Consider the following 23,065-nt stretch of genomic DNA (forward strand, 5'->3'; position numbering starts at 1 on the left):
GAGCAGGTGTCAATATACTTTTGGTTGTGTACAATACAGTCATGTACATTTTATATGAAGTGGTTTGTAAGGGTGGTAAATTAATACTGCACAAAAAGTGGTTGTTTTCCATGTTATTTGATCAAGAAAAATATAAAATTCTATGTTTTGTGGATGCTTTTTGCTCATAACTTTGCACCTGTTTAAGGTCAGGGTTTTGTTATTTCTGGATTCCATTAGAATGACAATCCCAGAGAAAGGGACAGGGCAACAACTCTTACAATTCCAACTATTGAATCTGGCAAGATACTGTTCTTAATTATACAACTACCCTGTTAGACAAAGCAGAGATGCTGATTTTTTTGGGGCTGTTTCCCACAATACATACATCTATATCAGTCTACTAATACTAGTAAAGGCCTAATGCACTACTTTTGTTTAGTATATATATATTTTCTATTAAGATTTTTCAGGGGGTGCTGCTGCACCCTCACCACCCCTACCTCCCGCGGCTATGCTAGCGAAATCGTCAGTTTAATAAAATAAAAACAGCAGTATTTCAATCTTCTAGATTTACCTTTAATCATTTCGGGATGATTATGAGTACAACTATGTATTCTATCCCTGGATTGAGGTACGTTTTCCCAGCCATATATCGCGCTGGGCTCTGGCTGACCACCTTACCCGGCATAGCACCGATCCGACTCTGGATAGATACATTAAGGAGAGTCGGTTTCTTTTGGCTAAGTGCAATATACCGCTCATTGACTGACTATATATGAAGGTACCTTTCCAGAATCCAAGGCTGGAGTTAAGAAAAGGGCTGAAAGTGCAATGCAGCCTTATCAGTAAAGAATCCATTTTACATCACGTCTATTGCCGAAGCGATGCACTATACTTTATAACACGTTCCCCTTCTGTAACTGTCTTTGATTGATTGGTTACATTTGCAACTTTTCATTTCGAACATTTTGCACAGCACGCACGCAGACGCGGAGAACAGCTTGACCCGGGGGAGAAGGTATTCGGCCATTTTGGTCTAAAGGGGGCCTTGGCTGTCACCACGTGAGGAAGAAGAGCCCGAAATAGAGCAAGACAACTCCGGGAACTTTGCCTCAAAAAGACCGAGAGGGGAGAGAGAGGAAACGTCGATTCATGCTTGAAGCTACAGAAGAGTAGCCAGTTTACAGAATGCCCTCAATTACTCTACCGCCGAAGGAGAATGCTCTCTTCAAGAGAATATTGGTAACGTTAAGTGCCTAGCTGTCGCTAGCTAAATCCATTTCAAGTAACTATAACGTTAAAGATTTGATTCGAGTAGCGTTGCTTGTAATAAAACAGCATGCAATCATGTCGTCTTTAGCTGACATCTGCTGTTCCTTCCATCGCCTGCTCAACGAACGTTAACTTTAGCTAACTCGTGGGCTAACATGTTTCGAGGCACTCGAAATGGCCTGCCAGGTTGTCATTAGCCTGCTAGTTAGCAGTTTGTTTGCAACCGGTAACATGCAACATGGCTTATAGCTAGGTAACTTTGGCGTGTGTGGAGTCCCAGTTTGTTGTTGGGTGATAGTTTAAAATAAATGCATGACTCAAAAACACGGCTGGCAAATACTTAGCTAGCTTGCTAGCTACGGCTAGATAAGTTAGCTAGTTACGCGAACTAGCTATCTGCAAACTCATTCTACGTCCAAAAGCACAGGTGTTTCGTCATTACTCAGCATTTTAGCAACACGATTATCTGTAACCATGTACGCGTTACATTTCACATGCACAACGTATTTGCATGATGTCCCCAATTATATTACTGCAAACCTGGGTGTGTTAGCTAATGCAATCATTTGCCACTGATTGTACAGCTACTAGAGTTAGCTAGCTAACAAAACCTTGCTAGCTAGCCAGCCAACTAGCTGTCACTCACGCTTTGCTGAACCACAGATCAGATGGGGACTAATTATACAGTTTGCGTCCTATGATGCCAACGAATTGCACACATTTAGTCGACTTTCTCTGCTGAATATTGAGTACCATTCACACGTTCGTCCTATTTCTGGGCATGGTGTTGAACAATTGTTGTAGTTATTATTATCCAGTTAGGTGGTGTAATTAGCTCGCCATCTCTTAGGGCCTGCAAATTCAAATAACCCACGCCTACAGTGTGAACCTGTTGGTTACAAACATCTTTTTTTCATACGACTACTATAATATTTATTTCAGTACACTACATTAATAAAGTATGTGGACACCTGCATGTCGAACATCTCATTCCAAAATCATGGGCATTAATATTAATGGATTTGGTCCCCCCTTTGCTGTTACTTTCCACTAGATGTTGGAACATTGCTGCGGGGACTTGCTTCCATTCAAGAGCATTGGTGAGGTCGGGCACTGATGTTGGGCAATTTAAGCCTGGCTTGCAGTTGGCATCTCAATTTATCCCAAATGTGTTCGATGGGGTTGAAGTCAGGGCTTTGTGCAGGCCAGTCAAGTTCTTCCACACCGATCTCGACAAACCAGTTCTTTATGGACCTCGCTTTGTGCACGGGGGCACATGCTGAAACAGGAAAGGGCCTTCCCCAAACTGTTGCCAAAAAGTAGGAAGCACAGAATCATCTAGAATGTCATTGTATGCCTCCCGAGTGGCACAGAGGTCTAAGGCACTGAATCGCAGTGCTTGAGGCATCACTACAGACCCGGGTTCGATCCCACAACTGGCCGTGACTGGGAGTCCCATAGGGCGGCACACAATTGGCCCAGCATCGTCCGGGTTATGAGGTGGTTTGGCCCGGGGGGGGGGGGCTTTGCTTGGCTTATTGCGCTCTAGCGACTCCTTGTCGCGGGCCAGGCCCCTGCAGGCTGACCTCTGTTGTCAGTTGAACAGTGTTTCCGCCGACACATTGGTGCAGCTGGCATCCGGGTTAAGCAGGCGGGTGTTAAAGAAGCGCTGTTTGGCAGGTCATGTTTCGGAGGACGCATGACTCGACCTTCGCCTCTCCCGAGCCAGTTCGGGAGTTGCAGAGATGATTGTTATTGGATCACAATTGGATATCACCAAATTTAGGGAGGAAAAAGAGGTAAAATAATGTAATTGTATGCTGTAGCATTAAGATTTCCCTTCCCTGGACTAAGGGGCATAGCCCAAACCATGAAAAGCAACCCCAGATCATTATTCCTCCTTCACCAAACTTTACAGTTGTCACTATGCATTCGGGCAGGTAGCATTCTCCTGGCATCCGCCAAACCCAGATTCGTCTGTCGGACTGCCAGATGGGGAAGTGTGATTCTTCACTCTAGAGAATGCGTTTCCATTGCCCCAGAGTCCAATGATGGCGAGCTTTACACTACTCCAGGCACACTTGGCATTGTGCATGGTGATCTTAGCTTGTGTGCGGCTGCTTGGCCATGGAAACTCATTTCATGAAGCTCCCGACGAACAGTTCTTGTGCTGACGTTGCTTCCAGAGGCAGTTTGGAACTTGGTAGTGAGTGTTGCAACCGAGGACAGTCCATTTTTACGCACTTAAGCACTCAGCGGTCCCATTCGCCGCTGAGCTGTTGTTGCTCCTAGATGTTTCCACTTCACAATAACAGCACTTACAGTTGACCAGGGCAGACATTTGACTAACTGACTTGTTGGAAAAGTGGCATCCTATGACGGTGCCATGTTGAAAGTCACTGAGCTTTTCAGTAAGACCATTCTACTGCCATTGTTTCTCTGTATAGCGATTGCATGGCTGGTTGTGCAATTTTTGGTTGAAATGGAGGGGTGTCCACATACTACTGTGTGTGTGTATATAGACCTACTGAAGATATTTCTTCAGTGTTTGCTCTGTTAAAAAAAGACCCCTGCAAATCAAACGTCTCTTTACCATATGATCTTTGCTAGACGATTAAAATCAACCCGCGATTTTTGATGGAGTTGAGCGGCGACTAGTGTGGGCGGACTCGATCTTGAACTTCACATAAAATCAAATTTTTGTTAAAAACAACTGGTTTCAGCACCCCAAGAATAGCCCGCAATTACAAACTACATTGTTCTGTGTAACTGCGGGCTATTCTTGGGGTGCTGAAATCAGTATTTTAATTTTTTTTTTAACAATGTGAACTTGACGTTCGAGTCCGCCCACGTTAGTCGCCGCTCAACTCCATCATAAATCGCGGGTTGATTTTAATCGTCTAGCAAAGATCATATGGTAAAGAGACGTTTGATTTGCATCAGTAGTCTTTTTTTAACAGAGCAAACACTGAAGAAATATCTTCAGTAGATCTATATATACACATAAGTATGTGGACACCCCTTCAAATTCGTGGATTTGGCTATTTCAGCCAAAAATCGAGTCGGTGTTAGAGTCCGCCCACACTAGTCGCCTCTACTCCATTGTAAATAGTTACGTTTAGTCGGCTAGATCCTTGCATAATTTTACTCTGCATATGAGAATAGCCACTGCTGTTTGAGGAAGCTCTTAAGGTGATGGTGGGCGGAACTAGTTTCCCTGTTAAATGCTCACCATGAGTGTCATGTTTTGCGTAGATGTGAATTCTGTTCCCACTCTTTCTGTTTAACATTATGAAAACGTTTGTTTTAGTTGCTGTGTTGAGCACTCCCTAGTTCTATCGGAGCCACTGCCCTCTCCCTATGCCAGTGGGGATTCCCGGGCATTAGCTTTGTGTGGGGAGCTGGCAGGCTGGTTACAGGGATGATAGGTCACCGCTGACCCAGGCAGATGGGAATCTCTGACCGATTCTCTAATCACTGCATATCAACACCCATCTGACCATACATTCCCACAAAGGCTAGCTGATTTTTGTTTCAGACTCAATTAAGAGACGTCTTACTGTATTGGGGTTGTGACTTACTACTGTGCTTGTTTTCTGGATATTATCACCAGACAACCTACCTGCAAGTGTTCATGCACAACCCTATATAGACAGTCAACTAGGGCTGGGTGATATGGCCGAAATATCATATCTTATATGGTATTTTTCAAAATTGACAGTATTTTGTTTTTGATTACGGTAATGAAAGTTGTACATTTTCTTTGTGTTGCGTGAACCTAGGGTGGCAACACATATATTCTAAATGATTTCAATGGGTCTTTCTCCATTCTGATTGGTTTATACTGTTCAATTCAACCTCAACCTAAAATAATTTCCTGCATTTCCATCCATTTCTGCATTTCCTGCACTCATTTAAGATCATTTTCACACTGCCGCAATATGGGCAAAAAATACGAGGCCTTATTTTTAATCAAATGTTGCGATTTAGATCAAAATAGTTGGGTGAACTTTTGGAATCATGGCAATAGAATGTTTATAATTCTATAGTTAGAATATAAATAATTGTGGGCACTTTGAATAGTGTATGATATGACGAGTGAAAAATGCCATGGATGAGTTATTGTGACAGGGTAGGAACCAAAGTGACCAGTGTTTCCTAGGGGACCCTATAATCTTTGCCTACATTAAATCTTTATTCATATAGCCAACATATTTATGCTTTGCCTATTCCTCTTTGATTTAGAAGATACTGTTGCACAAACAACATGCTGATTTAAGCCTCCACCAATACTGGTATCGGACTGTATTAGCTAGCTATGTTTGCTCTGACTCAGTACTTTTATTAAGCTATTATTAGCTAGCTAACTAGCGATTAGCTGTAGTGGCTAACACGATTTAGCATAACTTGCTAAGAAAATACAAACTAGCTGTTTGCAGATGTAAGAAACACAAACTAATACTGTAATTATAGAACGCTTGTGGATTTATATTAAGATCAGTGGAAACAACATCGTTGTCATCAACATTGTTGCATGTGCTGCATTGACCATACAAACTGAACAAAAGTGTCTCGTGGTCAAGCAACAACAAATGTGCTCCTTGAGTGACAGTGGGTGGGCCTATGTCTGTGGGGGGAGAGAGAGAGATGACTCGGGTAGCGAAGTAAACTATAAAAATGGACATTACACACGGTGTATCACATTTAACAAACCAAACATTCAAATACCGTTATAGAAGGTAAAGTAAAAGTACTGTCAACCCCTCTAGAATATTTGCGTACATTTTTGTAACCATATATTTGGGGGGTTCCTCAGATCAGAACTCTAAGAACAAGCTTTACAAAAACCTTGATGACAACACCTCTCCCCTGTTGCAGAGATGCTACGAGCACAAGCAGTACAGAAATGGACTCAAATTCTGCAAACAGATCCTCTCCAACCCAAAGTTCACAGAGCATGGAGGTGAGGCCCGCTTCAACAGCTGCTACTCTCACTTGTCTTTCAGTAGTCGGAAAGAACGAAATGACTCAACAACTGTCTGGTCCAGGTTTGATATCCGAACTGGGTGACCATGGACATTTTTCTTATCCTTTACTCAGTTTAGAACATGAGTGATGGTAAATCCTCTTCTGGTGTAGTGTTTAGGCTGTGACTAACACTAATTCCTCTCTCAATCTGTCCCTCAGAGACACTGGCGATGAAAGGCCTGACCCTGAACTGCCTGGGGAAGAAGGAGGATGCGTATGAGCTGGTGAGACGAGGCCTGCGCAACGACCTCAAGAGCCATGTCTGTATCCTTCTATACTAGGGCTAATGAGGTGAGGTTTCCTATGAAGTTCCTACTCAGGCGTGAGGACATTCACCAAAGGCTCCACATCATAATAAGCCCAAACTTTCTACTCCATCCCGCAAGCCCTTACTGTGCCATGTCTACCCCACGTAATCCAGACAGGGAATGGGAGAGGGCTAGATTGGCTCTGATTGTTACTGTTAAGGCTAATAGTCTAGGCCTTGTTGCATTAATACAGGGTCCACTGTTTTGATTTGTCACCATGAGTATTATGTTCTCTCTGTTCCCATGCTCTTTCAGTCCTCCAAATTGTTTTTTTTTTTTTTTGCGAGGGATTTTGTTTCTCTGGGGGTATGTCTGTTTTGCCTCCTTAACCCTTCCTCTCCCAGGCTGGCATGTGTACGGTCTGCTGCAGCGGTCGGATAAGAAGTACGACGAGGCCATCAAGTGCTACCGCAACGCTCTGAAGTGGGACAAAGACAACCTGCAGATCCTCAGGGACCTTTCACTGCTCCAAATCCAGATGAGAGACCTGGAGGGCTACAGGGTGAGGACCGGGAGAGAGTCTCCTCTCAAGTGTTCTCTCTTGCTTTGGGTGTAATTTTGTCTCTCTCTCTGCAGGAGACCCGCTATCAGCTCCTGCAGCTGCGTCCAGCGCAGAGAGCCTCCTGGATTGGCTACGCCGTGGCCTACCACCTGCTGGAGGACTTTGAGATGGCCGCCAAGATCGTCGAAGAGTTCCGCAAAACACAACAGGTGAGCTTGGCTTGACCTCTCTTTTTGAGTCTAAGAAGTCTCATTGATTACTCTGTGGTGTTCCTGTAGCACTGGTCTGTCAATTATTCTGATTGGTCACCCTACCTGGGTCAGTACACCTGATTCACTTGTCTATCAGTAATTTATTTATTGGCTAGGTATTAGTGAATCTCATTCGTCTCCCTACCTGTATCAGCAAATCTGATTGGTCACTCTGCCTGTTTCAGTAAATGTGGTGGTGCTGTGTTTCAGACGTCGCCGGACAAAGTGGACTACGAGTACAGTGAGCTGCTGCTGTACCAGAACCAGGTGCTCAGGGAGGCGGGGCTGTTCAAGGAAGCACTTGAGCACCTCATAACCTATGAGAAACAGATCTGTGACAAGCTTGCTGTGGAGGAGACCAGAGGTGTGTGGGGGAGAGTGAAAATATGCGTGTGTGTTGAGTGTTTGCATCTGGGGGGGAAGAGATGTGTATAGATCAAACATGATTCATGTGATCCTGTCTATCCCTGCAGGAGAGCTACTGCTGCAGCTAGATCGCTCGGAGGAGGCCACAGAAGTCTACCGACAACTCCAGGAGAGGAACCCTGAGAACTGGGCCTACTACCAGGGTCTGGAGAAAGCACTGAAACCAGGTCACCTTTGAGCCCCCACTGCTACCCACCCCATTCCCACTGGACCCTCTCACCAGTCCCCTCTGTAGCATGAGTCATCTCACTACATTGACTAATGTATTTGGTAGATTTTGTGACCAGAATTGAATTTGCGTATAAATGCCATGCTCTGACTGTTGGCTTGTTGTGTGTCCCCAGTTAGCATAGAGGAGAGGCAGAAGCTCTATGAGGAGGCGTGGGTGAAGTATCCCAAAGGACTGGTTCCCCGGAGGCTGCCTCTCACCTTCCTCACAGGTACATAAGCCTGCCATTATCATTACTGTGTAATTATCCCTGGAATGAGGACCTTTCAAGACGACGGTGGGTAGACACAAGCGTGTTGAAACGTGTGGTTTGTGGAACGCTAGAGAATGGGGTGTCGATGAGCTCCGTTCACTTTTCTTTTCAGGTGAGAAGTTCCGTGAATGTCTGGACTGCTATCTGAGGACCAACTTCAGTAAAGGCTGTCCGCCCGTCTTCACCACTCTGAAGTCCCTGTATCACGACAAGGAAAAGGTGAGGGAGAACCACCGCCATTCCATAGGCTCCAGCAAGTCACTGAAATAACATGCCTGCCCTGGGCTGAGAAGTCTGGGTAATCCTGCGTATCCTTGTTCCCATCCGTGTAGGTGTCAATCGTTGAAGAATTAGTGGTTGGATACGAGACGTGTTTGAAAAGCTGTCGAATGTTCAATCAAAATGGTGAGTGCCATCAGGTTTTCATGTGTTATGAAATCTAATCGGGGTGCTAATAGAATGTCATTGTGTCTATGTGTAGATGGTGGTAAGGAGGAGCCCCCCACCACTCTACTGTGGGTCCAGTATTTCCTGGCGCAGCACTTTGACCACGTGGGCCAGCAGACGCTAGCCCTGGACTACATCAACACAGCCATCGAGAGCACACCCACGCTCATAGAACTGTTCCTCATCAAGGCCAAGATATACAAGGTAACACACACTTTCTAGAGCTGCCATCATGGTCAGCATTTAGTGTGACTCAACGTGATTATAGCGCTCTTCTTCTCTGTTGATTTTTATACTATTACTCTCCATCTTCGTGTCTTTAGCATGCAGGTAACATAAAGGAAGCAGCCAGGTGGATGGATGAGGCCCAGGCTCTGGACACTGCTGACCGCTTCATCAACTCAAAATGTGCCAAGTACATGTTGAAGGCCGGCCTGGTCAAAGAGGCTGAGGAGATGTGCTCAAAGTTCACACGGGTCAGTCAGTGTGTGTTAAGCTGTCTGTGTAGACTGAACATGATGCGTGTTGCCTTAAAACCCTTTGTGTGTGTGGTGCTATCGGTCTGTGTTTCAGGAGGGTGCGTCGGCAGTAGAGAATCTCAATGAGATGCAGTGTATGTGGTACCAGACAGAATGTGCTCTGGCCTACAAGTCCATGAACAAGTTTGGAGACGCTCTCAAGAAGTGCCATGAGATCGAGAGGGTACGTTTTCTAACCTGGGGGGGAGAAGGCACTTATTATTATTACTTTATTTTATTTTTTTTTATCATGAAGGTGATTAGTAAGTTAGATTTCCTCCCCCTTAAAATGTGCTCAAATAAAAAGTCAGAAATTAAAAAGAGCAATGTGGTCCCTGTTTTTAGAGATGGTCATGCAGATTCACTGAGGGTTAAACCTGTATAGATGGCTCAGTGGCAGTGCAGGTCTGCTCTGTTTGGATTTCATCATAAACCATCTCTGTTCTGTGTCCCATCAGCATTTTGTGGAGATCACGGACGACCAGTTTGACTTCCACACGTACTGCATGAGGAAGATGACGCTGCGATCCTACGTGGACCTGCTCAAGCTGGAGGACGTGCTGCGCATGCACCCCTTCTACTACAAAGCTGCCCGCACCGCCATCCAGATCTACCTCGGCCTGCACGACAACCCACTCACCGACGACAACAAGGAACACCAGGCCGACGCCGGTACGTGTGTGCGCCAGTGAGGGAGTCTGTCTGCGAGACCCCAAACCGCCGCTTGTTTGATTATCACTAATTTGATGTTTCCTACAATGTTTTGTTTTTTTGGTTTGGTGTAGTCGTGATCTCTAAGTGACCCCGTGTGTCCCACAGAGAACCTGAATGACAAAGAGCTGAAGAAGCTGAGGAACAAGCAGAGACGAGCCCAGAAGAAAGCCCAACTAGAGGAGGAGAAGAAGAACGCCGAGAAGGAGAAACAGCTGAAGAACCAGAAGAAGAAGAAAGAGGACGACGACGAGGAGATCGGAGGACCCAAGGAGGAGCTCATACCAGACAAACTAGCCAAGGTGCGTGTGTGTAGCCTGTAGAAGATGAAGGAATGACTGAGGCCTATCCCGGCAGACTCCTCACAGTGAGCCCTAGTCGTTGGAAATGTCTCAAAGAACAAACCTGTGGTTTAACGCTTTACCCTCATGGCTACTACCATTAGCCTTGTGGGATATCACTGCAGAACATGGTGAAATTACACCAGTTAGGAGACTGAGTGGTTTGTTTGGAATAAGACCCATTTGTTTTCTTCCCCCTGTAGGTGGAGAACCCACTCGAGGAGGCAGTGAAGTTTTTAACCCCCCTGAAAAACCTGGTGAAGAACAAGATTGAGACACACCTCCTGGCCTTCGAGATCTACTTCAGGAAAGGTAAAGGAACAAGACGCTGATTGACATTCTGACACACAAAGAATCCGGTACCTTTTGTCAGTGAAAAACAAAAAGTCTCTTTCCCTCTCGTAGAGAAGTACCTGCTGATGTTGCAGTCAGTGAAGAGAGCGTTCTCCATGGAGCCCTCCCACCCTTGGCTGCACCAGTGTCTAGTGCGCTTCTTCAAAGGAGGTACAGTAGAGTAGGGCTTCTGCCACCTGTCACACGGCCAGGCTGAGGGGCCTTGTCATTACCCACAACTCCATCTGTCTCTGAACCCTTTTGTTGAATTGTTACTGGAATAGTTGTCTGTTCTGCTACAAAGATCTCTACCACGTTCTGATTCTATGCTGTAATGCAGTGGTCACCAACCGGTCGATCGAGGCATTCCTAGTGGATCGCAAAACATTTCTGTAGAAAAGCCAACGATAACGGCTTGCGCTCTTTATGTATTTTTTTTTTACTCCTTGTTCACCAGAGGTACATTAATTTCCAATGGAACGCTGCGTTTGCCTTGCGGCGTTGCTAGAAGAGCTAGTTGCAGTGCGTTCTGTGTGGTTCATACGTTGCATTTATTGAACGTATGCCCTAAACTGTATGCGTACATGGCTTGACAGAAATGGTAGCAGAAGGTGAATGTTGAACTTTTGTTGCACACATCCAGATGATGATGCGTAGCAATTTGCGCAACAACGCTGTCGGTGTGACCGAGGCATGTATTTGTGTTGTGCTGTTGGAGGTAGGTGTAATTGATTCCGCCAGGTAGTTGAGGAGTTTGTCTTTTCAGAAAAATGAAATGGTTTAAAATGGGAACCCTTTGTTTACCTGGTGCGCACCTGGACACTGAGATCTGACTGGGGAAAAATAGTTTTGAACGGTTATCCAACTCGGAAACTGACATATTTCTAGACCTACGACCTGAAGACTATTGACGTCATGATTTGACCTCTTTTTAAAAATATATATAATTTTTTCCCCCCCCCTGTTGTCTTGACAGCAGCATGACCCTTAGATGCAGGTACCATCGGTACAGTAAAGTAAAAAAGCAAATTTCAATTTATGCTCAGCTGTGCCTCGCAAGTGCTATACCAACTGATCTCCCAAGTGGCGCAGCGGTCTAAGGCACTGCATCTCAGTGCTTGAGGTGTCACTACAGACACCCTGGTTCGATTCCAGGCTGTATCACAACTGGCCGTGATTGGGAGTCCCATAGGGTGGCGCACAATTGGCCCAGTGTTGTCCGGGTTTGGCCTGTGTAGGCCGTCATTCTAAATAAGAATTTGTTCTTAACTGACTTGCCTAGTTAAATAAAGGTTAAATTAATCTATTTTCTTATCAAAGCTTGTTTTGAAATATAATCTGGTCTGAGAACAACAATAGACCAGGCATATAGCCAATATGCTGTGATAATGTATTAGGCCTACTGTACAAACCTCATTGTTAAAGAACTCTTTTTATTAGGTTAATGTTAAAAAAAATGTAAGTCGTTTTAAAAAATATAAAAAAATGTATCTGAGTGGTAGATCTCAGCTTGCTTTTTGACTGCGAAAGTGATCTTGACTCCGATTGGTGACCACTGTAACGGGTGTGTTCCTCAGTGTCAGACAGTAAGGACCTACCAGAGGCTGTGCGGACTGTTTTGAAGCAGGAGATATCGCGGCTGTTTGGGGAGAGCAACCCACAGAGCTTCAACAAGAACTACCTGAGCCAACACTCCAACTCTATACCACACCGTGTGGCTGGTACGTACACACACTACCTGAGCCAACACTCCAACTCTATACCACACCGTGTGGCTGGTACGTACACACACTACCTGAGCCAACACTCCCAACTCTGCCCACATGAGACTGTACCATTACCACTCAGACACAGTGTGAACTCTTGACTGATCAGTACCATGTTGTCCCCCTGCAGCTGCTAAGATGATGTTCTATCTGGACCCGTCCTCGGACAAGATGGCCTCTGAGCTGGCTACAGCGCTGGATGAATCCCTCAATGGGAGAGGCATCACGGTGAGCGCTTACTCACTGCACTTTTATTTTAACAAGTACCTTTGGCATGGTAGTCCCATAGATGAGGTAAAGCGGTCAATGGAACGTAGACCGGGGGGGATAGGATGCCGGATTGGTGCACATTCAACAAATCTGATCTAGCATAGTGGATATTTGTCAAATCTGTCATGACTGACAGACCCACAATGTGGTTTCTGAAGTCTGATTTGGCTGTTTTCGCTGCATAACATTTATAAGTTGTCCCTTTTCAGGTTGACAAGAAGTGACTGCTAAATGCTAGCTCCCGTTCGTATAAACTGGTTGAATAGCTAGCATACAGGTGTCAGTGGTGGTAGTCAGTGGTTGTTTTTAACTGTAATGCAGTTGATTGGTTACGATGACATGAACATGTATTGCGGTTGACATCCATACAAGCATTTTACTCAGATTTTTACCTCAACATAGGCTAATTTTGCTGGGGAGAAATGGAGATTTGGGCTCTTTCCCCCACGGCATATTTACCCCAAACGTTTCCATGGCATTTTCCATTGTTTTGGTCGAGTTCCATTGACCTCTACCACATCTATGCCTGAAACAGTATTCGGAAAAACGAAGGCAAGGAACAATTGTGAATGTGGTGTGACCCGAGTCTAAGCAGACACCCTATCTTGTCTTTCCTGTCAGATCTGCACAGAGGTGCTGGAGGCACTGCGTGATGGAAATCTGGGCGACGGGCAGCAAAAGGCAGCGGAGGTGTACCGCGCTGCATGTAACAAGCTGTACCCCCACACCTTGGCCTTCATGCCCCCTGGTTACGAGGACAACGCCTCCACCATCAACGCCAACGGAGACCTGTCAGCCGGCGAGCACGACGACATGGCAAATGACATGTGAGAGGAGGGAGTAGAGGAGCACACCCGCTGCCGGTCGGCAGTCTGACAAAACCCCAGCTACGGTTGTTTGTTCGTGAATGCCCCCTGCAGTGCACTGACCTGGACTGAGAGCCGCAGAGGGAAGAGGAGGAAAAAAACTAATGCCTATTTTACTTTTTTTAAACCCTGTTGACAACTCTATACTTTAACTGAAACAAATTAAACGGTATGAGAAGAGTGGTTAGGGTGGCTGCCGTTAAGTCAGGTTTTTACTCCTGTGTTTTCACGCCTGTATTTCTCCTGTATGTGCATCTGCTTCTCACGTTTTTAAAGGTAATTTATATATTAAAAATGACAAAGAATAAAAAAGTTTGCAAAAGTTGAAAGATATCAATTGTAGTGGTGGTGATGGAGGATTGTGGTTGTACTTGTGGGCTGGCGTGTGCCAATAAAGAAAGGCGGAACTTTTAAAAGGAGACATCACTTATTTCCCGGGGGAGGCGTAGGAGCGATGCACTCAGTTACTGAGCTCAAGCAGTCCTCTGCTCGGCCACAAGGGGGCGCAGCGGTAGTTCCCGGCGTGGCCTCCAGGAGGGGACAGGACACAGCTGATCTGAATGCAGGGACACAGAACTCAAAGCTCACCTGGACTGCTGTATGACTGACGTGCAGAGTTATCGGTTTTCATTTTCTTTTCCGCTCAGTATTTTCCTTTCTAGTTTTACCCATGTGAAAGTCCCGTAAAACCACTTCATAATGATAAAACAAATGTTTGTTCTGGGTTTTTATTTGTTTGTTGGTTGAAAAAAGGCTTAATCCAAGTTATCCCCTTTTTTTGAAAGATTTTTTTTTGGGGGGGGAGCCTTTTTCTCAATCATACTGAATTCTGCACATAGACCACGCCAATCTAACACCAAGGAGTTCTCAATAAAACTAAAGTTAAATAAAAATATATTTCCTGATTGTTTTTCCTGCAGAAGTTTGTATTTTTTTGTAGGATTCAGGATCGGCATTCCAATTGCCAAGAAAGACAAAATAATTTGAGTGATCTTCAAGAGGAACACTTTTTTCGTATATGCATGTAGGTGTACGAACTATGAGGGGTGTATTTTAAGTGAACCTTTGTTTAGCTAGGTAAGTCAGTTAAGAACAATTCTTATTTACAATAACTGCCTACAAACCCATCTGGAGGATGATGGGAGAGTGGTGAGCATGTCCCCTACTGCCCCACCCTGCTACCTTCTGGCTTGTGAGGATGGTGTTGTCCGAGTTGAGGTCGGTGGTGAGGAACTCTGGGAAACCTCTCTTCCCGACCACCTCTAGGAACATGGCTGCACCCGTCAACAACAGCTGTCCCTCCCTAGAGGAGGAAGAGTCGAGTGAACGGCAGAAGACATTTCTAGGATGGTGGAACGTTAAAGGAGTTCGAAGTCATTTTGGAAACCTCAAGCGCTTGTCTTACTCCTACCTGACGTGTGACACCCCTCAGCTTCCCCATGACCTCCTGGGTCAGCTTTGTCACCAGATCCCAGGTCACATTTACGTCATTTAGCAGACGCTCTTATCCAGAGCGACTTACAAATTGGTGCATTCACCTTATGATATCCAGTGGAACAACCAATTTACAATAGTACATCTATATATTTTTTTTTGGGGGGGGGGGGGGGTTAGAAGGATTACTTTATCCTATCCCAGGTATTCCTTAAAGAGGTGGGGTTTCAGGTGTCTCCGGAAGGTGGGGATTGACTCCACTGTCCTGGCGTCGTGAGGGAGCTTGTCACCACCCTCCCATCATCCTCCAGCTGTGTTTGATGGCAGATCCACTGCCACACCTGGACACAAAACACTACACATATCTTTGATGAAATGGACCATGGACTCTGCAATGGCAGAATCCTCCACCTGTCCCCTGTAGAAAAAGTGACCTCTGCCTAGGGGAGAACCATAGAACATTACATAAACATTACTCAATCACATATCCGTTCCAAATAAGTATGATGGTTCATCAGGATGATGCATACCCTTGAATTCTCAACTGTGAGCCAAGCGTCTATGAACAGGATTCCTACAGCGATATACTTCAAGCTGGTCAGGGTTACTCCACCCTAGAATAACGTTTTGAGCAGTACAGTACATGAGATGTGGAATTGTATTCCAAAGAAATGTATAGCATTGTGTAGTACAAATATACAGTAGCACAATGTTATTGAGTAACTAACCGCTGGAATACAGAGCAGCTCGTCAGCGGTAACCAGGAGGTCATCTCTAAGCAGGTTCATCTGGTTGTCACCCTGAGTATGTAGCTGGAAGAGCTGAGGAGGAAGTGGGCGAGAAAGAGTGGGGAGTGATAGTGTGAGACTGACAAGTGAGAAGGACAACAGTTCCTTGAAAGGTATAGCTTGTGCACAACAGCTCAATAAGTCCAACATCAAGGACTTACTTTCTGCATGGGCTCTATCAAGCCTAGGTCATGCACCATGAAGCCATCAACACCAGCTTTGATCTCCAGTAACTTCAGTCTGAAATGACTGTGTAGAATAGGTCTTGGTTATGTTTACCAAGGCTGCTCTATAGGGGTCCTTGTCCTGTGGCAGCAGCAGGGCTGACATTCCCCCAGTAGCCAGGGCTCCTCTACGATGACACGTCTGGAATAGCTTCTCCGTGTTGACGTACTAACTGGTCATCTAGGAGAGAATCATACGGCTTTTTGTAAACTAGTAGTTTAGTGATGGAGCACGATATGCCCTAAGAGATTACCCATGTTAAGACAATTGGTGCATTCAGTTTTATAATAAGAAGGCTAAACTGAGTGGTTTGGGACAGAATGGTCACAATCTAAAAAACAACACTTTTGGTTGAAAGATTGAAATCTGAAAGTTGTCTGCTCTAACATTGCCAGAATACATACATTTTGTAGTCCCATGCAAACCCTTAGTTTCCATGGAAAATACACTACATGACCAAAAGTATGTGGACACCTGCTCGTCAAACATCTCATTCCAAAAACATGGGCATTAATATGGAGTTGGTCACCTCTTTGCTGTTACAACAGCCTCCACTCTTCTGGGAAGGCTTTCCACTAGATGTTTGAACATTGCTGCGGGGACTTGCTTCCATTCAAGAGCATTAGTGAGGTCGGGCATTGATGTTGGGCGATTAGGCCTGGCTCGCAGTTGGTGTTTCAATTCATTCCAAAGGTGTTCGATGGGGTTGAGGTCAGGGCTCTGTGGAGGCCAGTCAAGTTCTTCCACACCGATCTCGACAAACCAATTCTGTGTGGACCTCGCTTTGTGCACGGGGGCATTGTAATACTGAAACAGGAAAGGGTTTTCCCCAAACTGTTGCCACAAAGTTGGAAGCACAGAATGGTCTAGAATGTCATTGTACGCAGTAGAGTTAAGATTTCCCTTCACTGGAACTAAAGGGCCTAGCCTGAACCATGAAAAACAGCCCCAGACCATTATTCATCCTCCACCAAACTTTACAGTTGTCATTATGCATTTGGGCAGGTAGCGTTCTCCTGGCATCTGACAAACCCAGATTCGTCCGTCGGACTGCCAGATGGTGAAGCGTGATACATCACTCCAGAGAACGCATTTCCACTTGCTCTAGAGTCCAGTGGTGGTGAGCTTTACACCACACCAGCCAACGCTTGGTATTGCGCATGGTGATCTTAGGCTTGTGTGGGGCTGCTTGGCCATGGAAACCCATTTCATGAAGCTCCCGACGAACAGTTCTTGTGCTGACGTTGCTTCCAGAGGCAGTTTGGAACTCGGTAGTGAGTGTTGCAACCGAAGACAGACGATTTTCCCACTTCACAAGAACATCACTTACAGTTGACCAGGGCAGAAATTTGACAAACTGACTTGTTGGAAAGATGGCATCCTATGACGGTGCCATGTTGAAAGCCACTGAGCTCTTCAGTAAGGCCATTATACTGTTTGTCAATGGAGATTGCATGGCTGTGTGCTTGATTTTATGCACCCGTCAGCAACGGCTGTGACTGAAATAGCCGAATCCACTAATTTGAAGTGGCGTCCACATACTTTTGTATATATAGTGTACACTGAGTGTACAAAACATTAGGAACACCTGCTCTTTCCATGACATAGACTGACCAGTTGCATCCAGGTGAAGCTATGATCCCTTATTCATGGCACTTGTTAAATCCACTTCAATCAGGGTAGATGAAGGGGAGGAGACAGGTTAAAGAAGGATTTTTAAGCCTTGAGACAACTGAGACATGGATTGTGTATATGTGCCATTCAGAGAGTGAATGGGCAAGACAAAATATTTAAGTGCCTTTGAAAGGGGTATGGTAGAAGGTGCCAGGGGCACCGGTTTCAGTGTGTCAAGAACTGCAACACTGCTGGGTTTTTCACGCTCAACAGTTTCCTGTGTGTATCAAGAATGGTCGACCACCCAAAGGACATCCAGCCAATTTTACACAACTGTGGGAAGAATTGGAGTCAACATGGGCTGTGGAACGCTTTCGACAACTTGTAGAGTCCATGCCCTGAAGAATTGAGGCTGTTCAGAGGGCAAAAGGGGGTACAACTCAATATTAGGAAGGTGTTCCTAATGTTTTGTACACTCAGTGTGTTTGATTTCACTGAGTGATCATAGTTACTTACCGAACTTGTTGACAAAGGAGGCTGTGTAATCCCAGATCCCACAGTTGAGTCCAGCGAGTGATCCATGATCTCATACAGTGCCTTCAGAAAGTAATTTCACCCCTTGACTTTTTCCACATTTTGTTTTGTTACAGCCTGAATTTAAAATGGATTTAATTGAGATATTTTGTCATTGACCTACACACAAAACCCCATAATGTCAAAGTTGACATATTTGAGTCAATAAGTATTTAACTCCTTTGTTATGGCAAGGCTAAATAAGGTTAGAAGTAAAAATGTGCTTAACAAGTCACATTATACGTTGCATTGACTCACTCTGTGTGCAATAATTGTGTTTAACATGATTTTTTAATGACTACCTAATTTCTGTACCCCACACATGTAATTATCTGTAAGGACCCTCAGTCGAGCAGTGAATTTCAAACACAAATTCAACCACAAAGACCAGGGAGGTTTTCCAATGCCTAGCAAAGAAGGGCACCTATTGGTAGATGACAAAAAAAGAAGCAGACAATGAATATCCCTTTGGGCATGGTGAAGTTATTAATTACACTTTGGATGGTGTATCAATACACCCAGTCACTACAAAGCTACAGGCGTCCTTCCTAACTCAGTTGCCGGAGAGGAAGGAAACCGCTTAGGGATTTCACCATGAGGCCAATGGTGACTTTAAAACAGTTACAAAGTTTAATTTTAGTGATAGGAGGAAACTGAGGATAGATAAACAACATTGTAGTTACTCAACAATACTAACCTAATTGACAGAGTGAAAAGGAAGCCTGTACAGAATAAAAATATTCCAAAACATGCATCCTGTTTGCAACAAGCCACTTAAAGTAATACTGCAAAAGAAATGCGGCAAAGCAATTAACTTTTTTTTTCTTGTGTGTTATGTTTGGGGCAAATCCAATACATCAAACTTAGTCGTGGCTGCATCATGTTATGGGTATGCTTGTAATCGTTAAGGACTGGGGAGTATTTCAGGATACTAAATAAACGGAATGGAGCAAAGCAAAGGCAAAATCCTAGAGGAAAGCCTGGTTCAGTCTGCTTTCCACCAGACACTAGGAGATGAATTCACCTTTCAGCAGGACAATAACCTAAAACACAAGGCCAAATCTACACGGCAGTTGCTTATACTTATGTTAATGAGATATTTCTGTATTTAACTTTTAATTCATTTGCAAACATTTCTAAAAACATGTTTTCACATTGTCATTATGGGGTATTGTGAGTAGATGGGTGAGAAATTGTTTTACTCATTACATTTTGAATTCAGGCTGTAACACAACAAAATGTGGAATAAGTCAAAGGGGATGAATACTTTCTGAAGACATGACAGAAAGACACCGTATCAGATTAGGTTGACATACTGTATATTTTTTGTGATCACTTAGTTGGTCGACAAGTGGGCCTAGCAAATACAAATATGACTTTGGAATATGTATTAATGCTTTGTGTCCTGCCTTGTTGACCTCTTCATAAAATCTTGAGACCAGTTCCTGTAGGGAGATACTCAGCCTTCAACCCTGGGGGGCTCCAGCACCAGCCCAATGCTTATAGGGGCCTGTCGGCTATAGAGTTATTACTTGTGTAATAACATGCTTCAATTCATGGGTCTATGCAAAGAAATCACTCAACTGGGATATGATAGTGCGTATACGAAGTACTGTACTCTCTGCTTGAATATGTCTAGTTGGTTACTGTCTGTCTGTAGATAATAATGTTACAAACACAAGTTTACATGGATCAAAAAGTCACTGCAACTCAACATCAATCAAAACAAGGACAGAGTGGAAATTAGTGAACTTTCACCAGTCATGACAATAAAGATGTTGTCATTTATAACCTTTTTTCTAACTGTAATAGGAGGGAATGATTACTCATGGACATGTTGATGCCTTTTTCACTACAGGAGATGACTTTGGTAAGGAGCACTGACCACTGTTTGGCCAGACACATTGTTTGTTTGAAATTGAGCTTAAAAGACACTTTCTGAAACATGAACAGGATTTCACACTTTTATATATTTTCAAACATCTGAATAACTATTATTATTTCATGTTAATTGAATAAATATTTAGTACTGTAGTTCATTTATTTATTCTCACTCATGTAATGCTTATTTTAGTGTTTGACTGGGCTTGGTAGGGAGGCGGGCTGGTGTTGTAAGCAACGCCCATTGTGTCGAATATGATCCAATCAAGAAAGGCTTTCACTTTCTTGGTTCCCTCTCGCGAGAGTCTTGTTTTCTGTCAACATTGTACGTGACTTTATATCTAACATAGGGCAGGGAGGGAGTTAAAAGATTGCGTTAGCTAGCAACGTGAAATTGTCAGTACAAAACGAATGCATGGTCATACATTTATATTTGGAGCTCACAGATTTGTCACGAATGTCCAGTTGCATTTGTATTGGCCGAGATTCCTTGTCTAATTTTAACAGCCCATCCAGCTAGCATTTGGAGGGGCAGTTTTGCAAGCCACAACAGCTCTGTTGGTTAGCTAGGCAGTTAGCTAGCTAGTATACCCTCGATAATTAATAACTAATCAATATGGCAAGTGTGGAGTCGTCGATGGAATTCACCAGTTCGCTGACTGTATCGTCTCATCTTCCGCCACCACGGACACGGATTTTCAAGATCATAGTGATTGGGGACTCCGGGGTGGGCAAGACCTGCCTCACCTACCGATTCTGTGCGGGCAAGTTTCCGGAGAAAACCGAGGCCACGATCGGGGTGGACTTTCGGGAGAAACTTATCGAGATTGACGGCGAGACAATCAAGGTTAATTGATAGTTGACATAAAACATGCAACATTTTTGTTTGGATTATTCTAAAACCGCACAATATTAACACCATGGGCATGAATGCAGGCAGGCTACCTCATACACATGGGGGAGGGGTGGGGGGGGGGGTTGTTGTGGCATCAATTTCATACGTCTATATCTTTGATCTCAAGGGCAGTGGCAGCAGAGAGAACTAGCTATCTGTCTGGTGCACCGACTGCTCTCTGTAGAATCATACACATATTACAGTTGAGTTTATCCTCTAGCACCTTCACACTGGACATTAGGTTTAGCTACTGTGTTTCAGTTTTTGAGGACTTTCAATACATCCAAGGAGCTGTTAGGTGTCATTATATTTTTTACTGTCTTTCTCCCTCTCTCTCGTTCCCTCTGCAGGTCCAGCTATGGGACACGGCGGGCCAGGAGCGTTTCCGTAAGAGCATGGTGCAGCACTACTACCGTAACGTGCATGCTGTGGTGTTCGTGTACGACGTGACCAGCGCCGCCAGCTTCCGCAGCCTCCCGACCTGGATCGAGGAGTGTAAGCAGCACGCCCTGGGCCAGGAGGTCCCGCGGATCCTGGTGGGCAACAAGTGTGACCTGCAGAACTCTGTCCAGGTGGGCACGGACTTGGCCCAGCAGTTTGCCGACGCCCACTCTATGCCCCTCTTCGAGACGTCCGCCAAGAACCCCAGCAGCGACGGCAGCGGTGACAGTATCCGGGGGAGCAGCGATCACGTGGAGGCCATCTTCATGACGGTGGCCCACAAGCTGAAGTCCCAGAAGCCTCTGATACTTAGCCAGCTGCCCAGGGGGGTGTTAGGTGGGGACACGGTAACCCTGATAAGGGGGAGGGACGAGGGCGAGGAGAAGGTGAGCTGGACCTGCAGCTGCTGAGAGAGGAGGGGTGAGAGATAGCATTGGGGGAAGCAAGAGAGGGAGGTTAGGGGAGATAAAGGAAGGACTATTATCATATAACGTAAACATCTGTGATATGGGAAAGAAAAAGATCAAAAGGGAACTTGTTTGAAATTAAACTTGTTGACTGGTTCCACTGAACTGTGTTTGAGCTAGAATACTGTGAGTTTGCCTGGTTGATGTACAACATACTCAATTTACATGTAGGAATAATGCACACATACCTCATAGTTTACAGCAGGCCATATCAGTGCACATCACTCAGGCGTTTCTGTACCAAAATTCTCATCCATAGGGTTTATAATTGTGCCCCTGCATAAAGCAGACAGCTATAAAATGGTTTCCTAAGCAACGTTATATTATGCAGCATGTCTTACATATGTCACATCTATAAAACAACTATTACAAAATACAAAAAATACATTTCTAACCACACACGTATTCAATCCACTCTACCCTAGTGTGTTGTCATCCAAAATGCCTTTACTATCGCCATCATTGCTTTGTGTGTGTTTGGATCACAGCCGGTCCTGTGGTCCATCGCAAGTGTGTGAGTTTCAGCTTTACGTGTGTGACTGAGAGAAAGACGTGTGGCATAACATCAGAGAAATGTGCAGTAAAGTACTGTGAGTGAAACACAACGTGATGCTGCGCTTTACCACTCACTCCTGATGATATCATTGTTGATGTGGGGCAAAAGTTGTCATCATTACCTCTTCATAATCTGCTTTGGTTAAAGATGCAGTCTGGGATCTTAAGCACAACAAATCTGTACGAATTGGACCCCCCAAAATTTGTAGACATTTTTTTTTTGCAGGATGTAACGTCATACTAATTGGATGACTGCTATCAATGCATCTTTACAACAAGTCTGTAAAATGTGTCAAAAAGAGTATAAAGAACAGCACCTGTGTTATTGCCTATTAAGCTTAGCTAACGCACCTGAGGGATATACTACAAATCAGGATCAATGAATTAGCCAGCTAACTATGATTTTTTTTTGAAAACATAATTTGCTTTTTGTTAATTAAGAAAGCTAAACTAAGATAGTTTTGGTTGTTGAGTCATTTAGACCAGGCACATTTCAAGATTATCTTTCTAACATTATTTCAGAATATCTAGGCAAGTTAGCTAGCTAACTCCTTGATCCTGCTTTTTAATACACCCCTCTGCTTGTTTAAACATGGGACAGTTGCAATGAAAACCCACCAGTGAAATGACCCTCTAATTAAGACTTGTGACTGTGTTTATGTACTGTATGTCAGATTACCAGTAAGTCT

At 44.5% G+C, this 23,065-nt stretch overlaps 2 protein-coding genes and 1 non-coding gene across 4 annotated transcripts; all 3 read left to right on the forward strand.

The window, feature by feature from the left end:
- Positions 1-716: 716 nt before the first annotated feature.
- Positions 717-14,413, forward strand: LOC106604691 (N-alpha-acetyltransferase 15, NatA auxiliary subunit). Of its 2 annotated transcripts, none has more exons than XM_014199608.3 (20): positions 717-1,224; positions 6,133-6,217; positions 6,442-6,546; positions 6,935-7,092; positions 7,167-7,301; positions 7,554-7,707; positions 7,817-7,936; positions 8,114-8,209; positions 8,364-8,470; positions 8,584-8,656; positions 8,733-8,902; positions 9,022-9,174; positions 9,272-9,400; positions 9,675-9,888; positions 10,036-10,229; positions 10,472-10,580; positions 10,674-10,772; positions 12,179-12,379; positions 12,498-12,595; positions 13,259-14,413. In XM_014199608.3, exons 1-20 carry the CDS (start codon positions 1,171-1,173, stop codon positions 13,466-13,468), a joined length of 2,664 nt encoding a protein of 887 aa, XP_014055083.1. In that variant the 5' UTR covers positions 717-1,170; the 3' UTR covers positions 13,469-14,413. The 2 variants fall into 2 exon arrangements, with proteins under 2 accessions (XP_014055083.1, XP_014055084.1); XM_014199609.3 differs by having other exon boundaries at positions 721-1,224; positions 12,179-12,322.
- LOC123743265 (small nucleolar RNA SNORA18) lies at positions 10,265-10,400 on the forward strand. Its single transcript, XR_006770073.1, has one exon. It is a non-coding gene; the product is annotated as a small nucleolar RNA SNORA18 (small nucleolar RNA).
- Positions 14,414-20,379: 5,966 nt separating the features above from the next.
- rab33b (RAB33B, member RAS oncogene family) lies at positions 20,380-21,924 on the forward strand. The gene is made up of 2 exons (NM_001146637.1): positions 20,380-20,865; positions 21,264-21,924. Exons 1-2 carry the CDS (start codon positions 20,635-20,637, stop codon positions 21,762-21,764), a joined length of 732 nt encoding a protein of 243 aa, NP_001140109.1. The 5' UTR covers positions 20,380-20,634; the 3' UTR covers positions 21,765-21,924.
- Positions 21,925-23,065: the final 1,141 nt, after the last annotated feature.

This window comes from Salmo salar, chromosome 05, assembly GCF_965601325.2.
Source record: "Salmo salar chromosome 05, fSalSal1, whole genome shotgun sequence".
NCBI classification, from domain to species: domain Eukaryota; kingdom Metazoa; phylum Chordata; class Actinopteri; order Salmoniformes; family Salmonidae; genus Salmo; species Salmo salar.

What these genes read in the sequence shown, in the direction of transcription:
- LOC106604691 (XM_014199608.3), top strand. Translation starts at nt 1,171, where the DNA reads ATGCCCTCAATTACTCTACCGCCGAAGGAGAATGCTCTCTTCAAGAGA. An exon ending in TCGAATGTTCAATCAAAATG is followed by an intron (nt 8,657 to 8,732) that starts GTGAGTGCCATC and finishes GTCTATGTGTAG; the next exon opens with ATGGTGGTAAGGAGGAGCCC. An exon ending in TACCAGACAAACTAGCCAAG is followed by an intron (nt 10,230 to 10,471) that starts GTGCGTGTGTGT and finishes TTCCCCCTGTAG; the next exon opens with GTGGAGAACCCACTCGAGGA.
- rab33b (NM_001146637.1), top strand. Translation starts at nt 20,635, where the DNA reads ATGGCAAGTGTGGAGTCGTCGATGGAATTCACCAGTTCGCTGACTGTA. An exon ending in TTGACGGCGAGACAATCAAG is followed by an intron (nt 20,866 to 21,263) that starts GTTAATTGATAG and finishes TTCCCTCTGCAG; the next exon opens with GTCCAGCTATGGGACACGGC.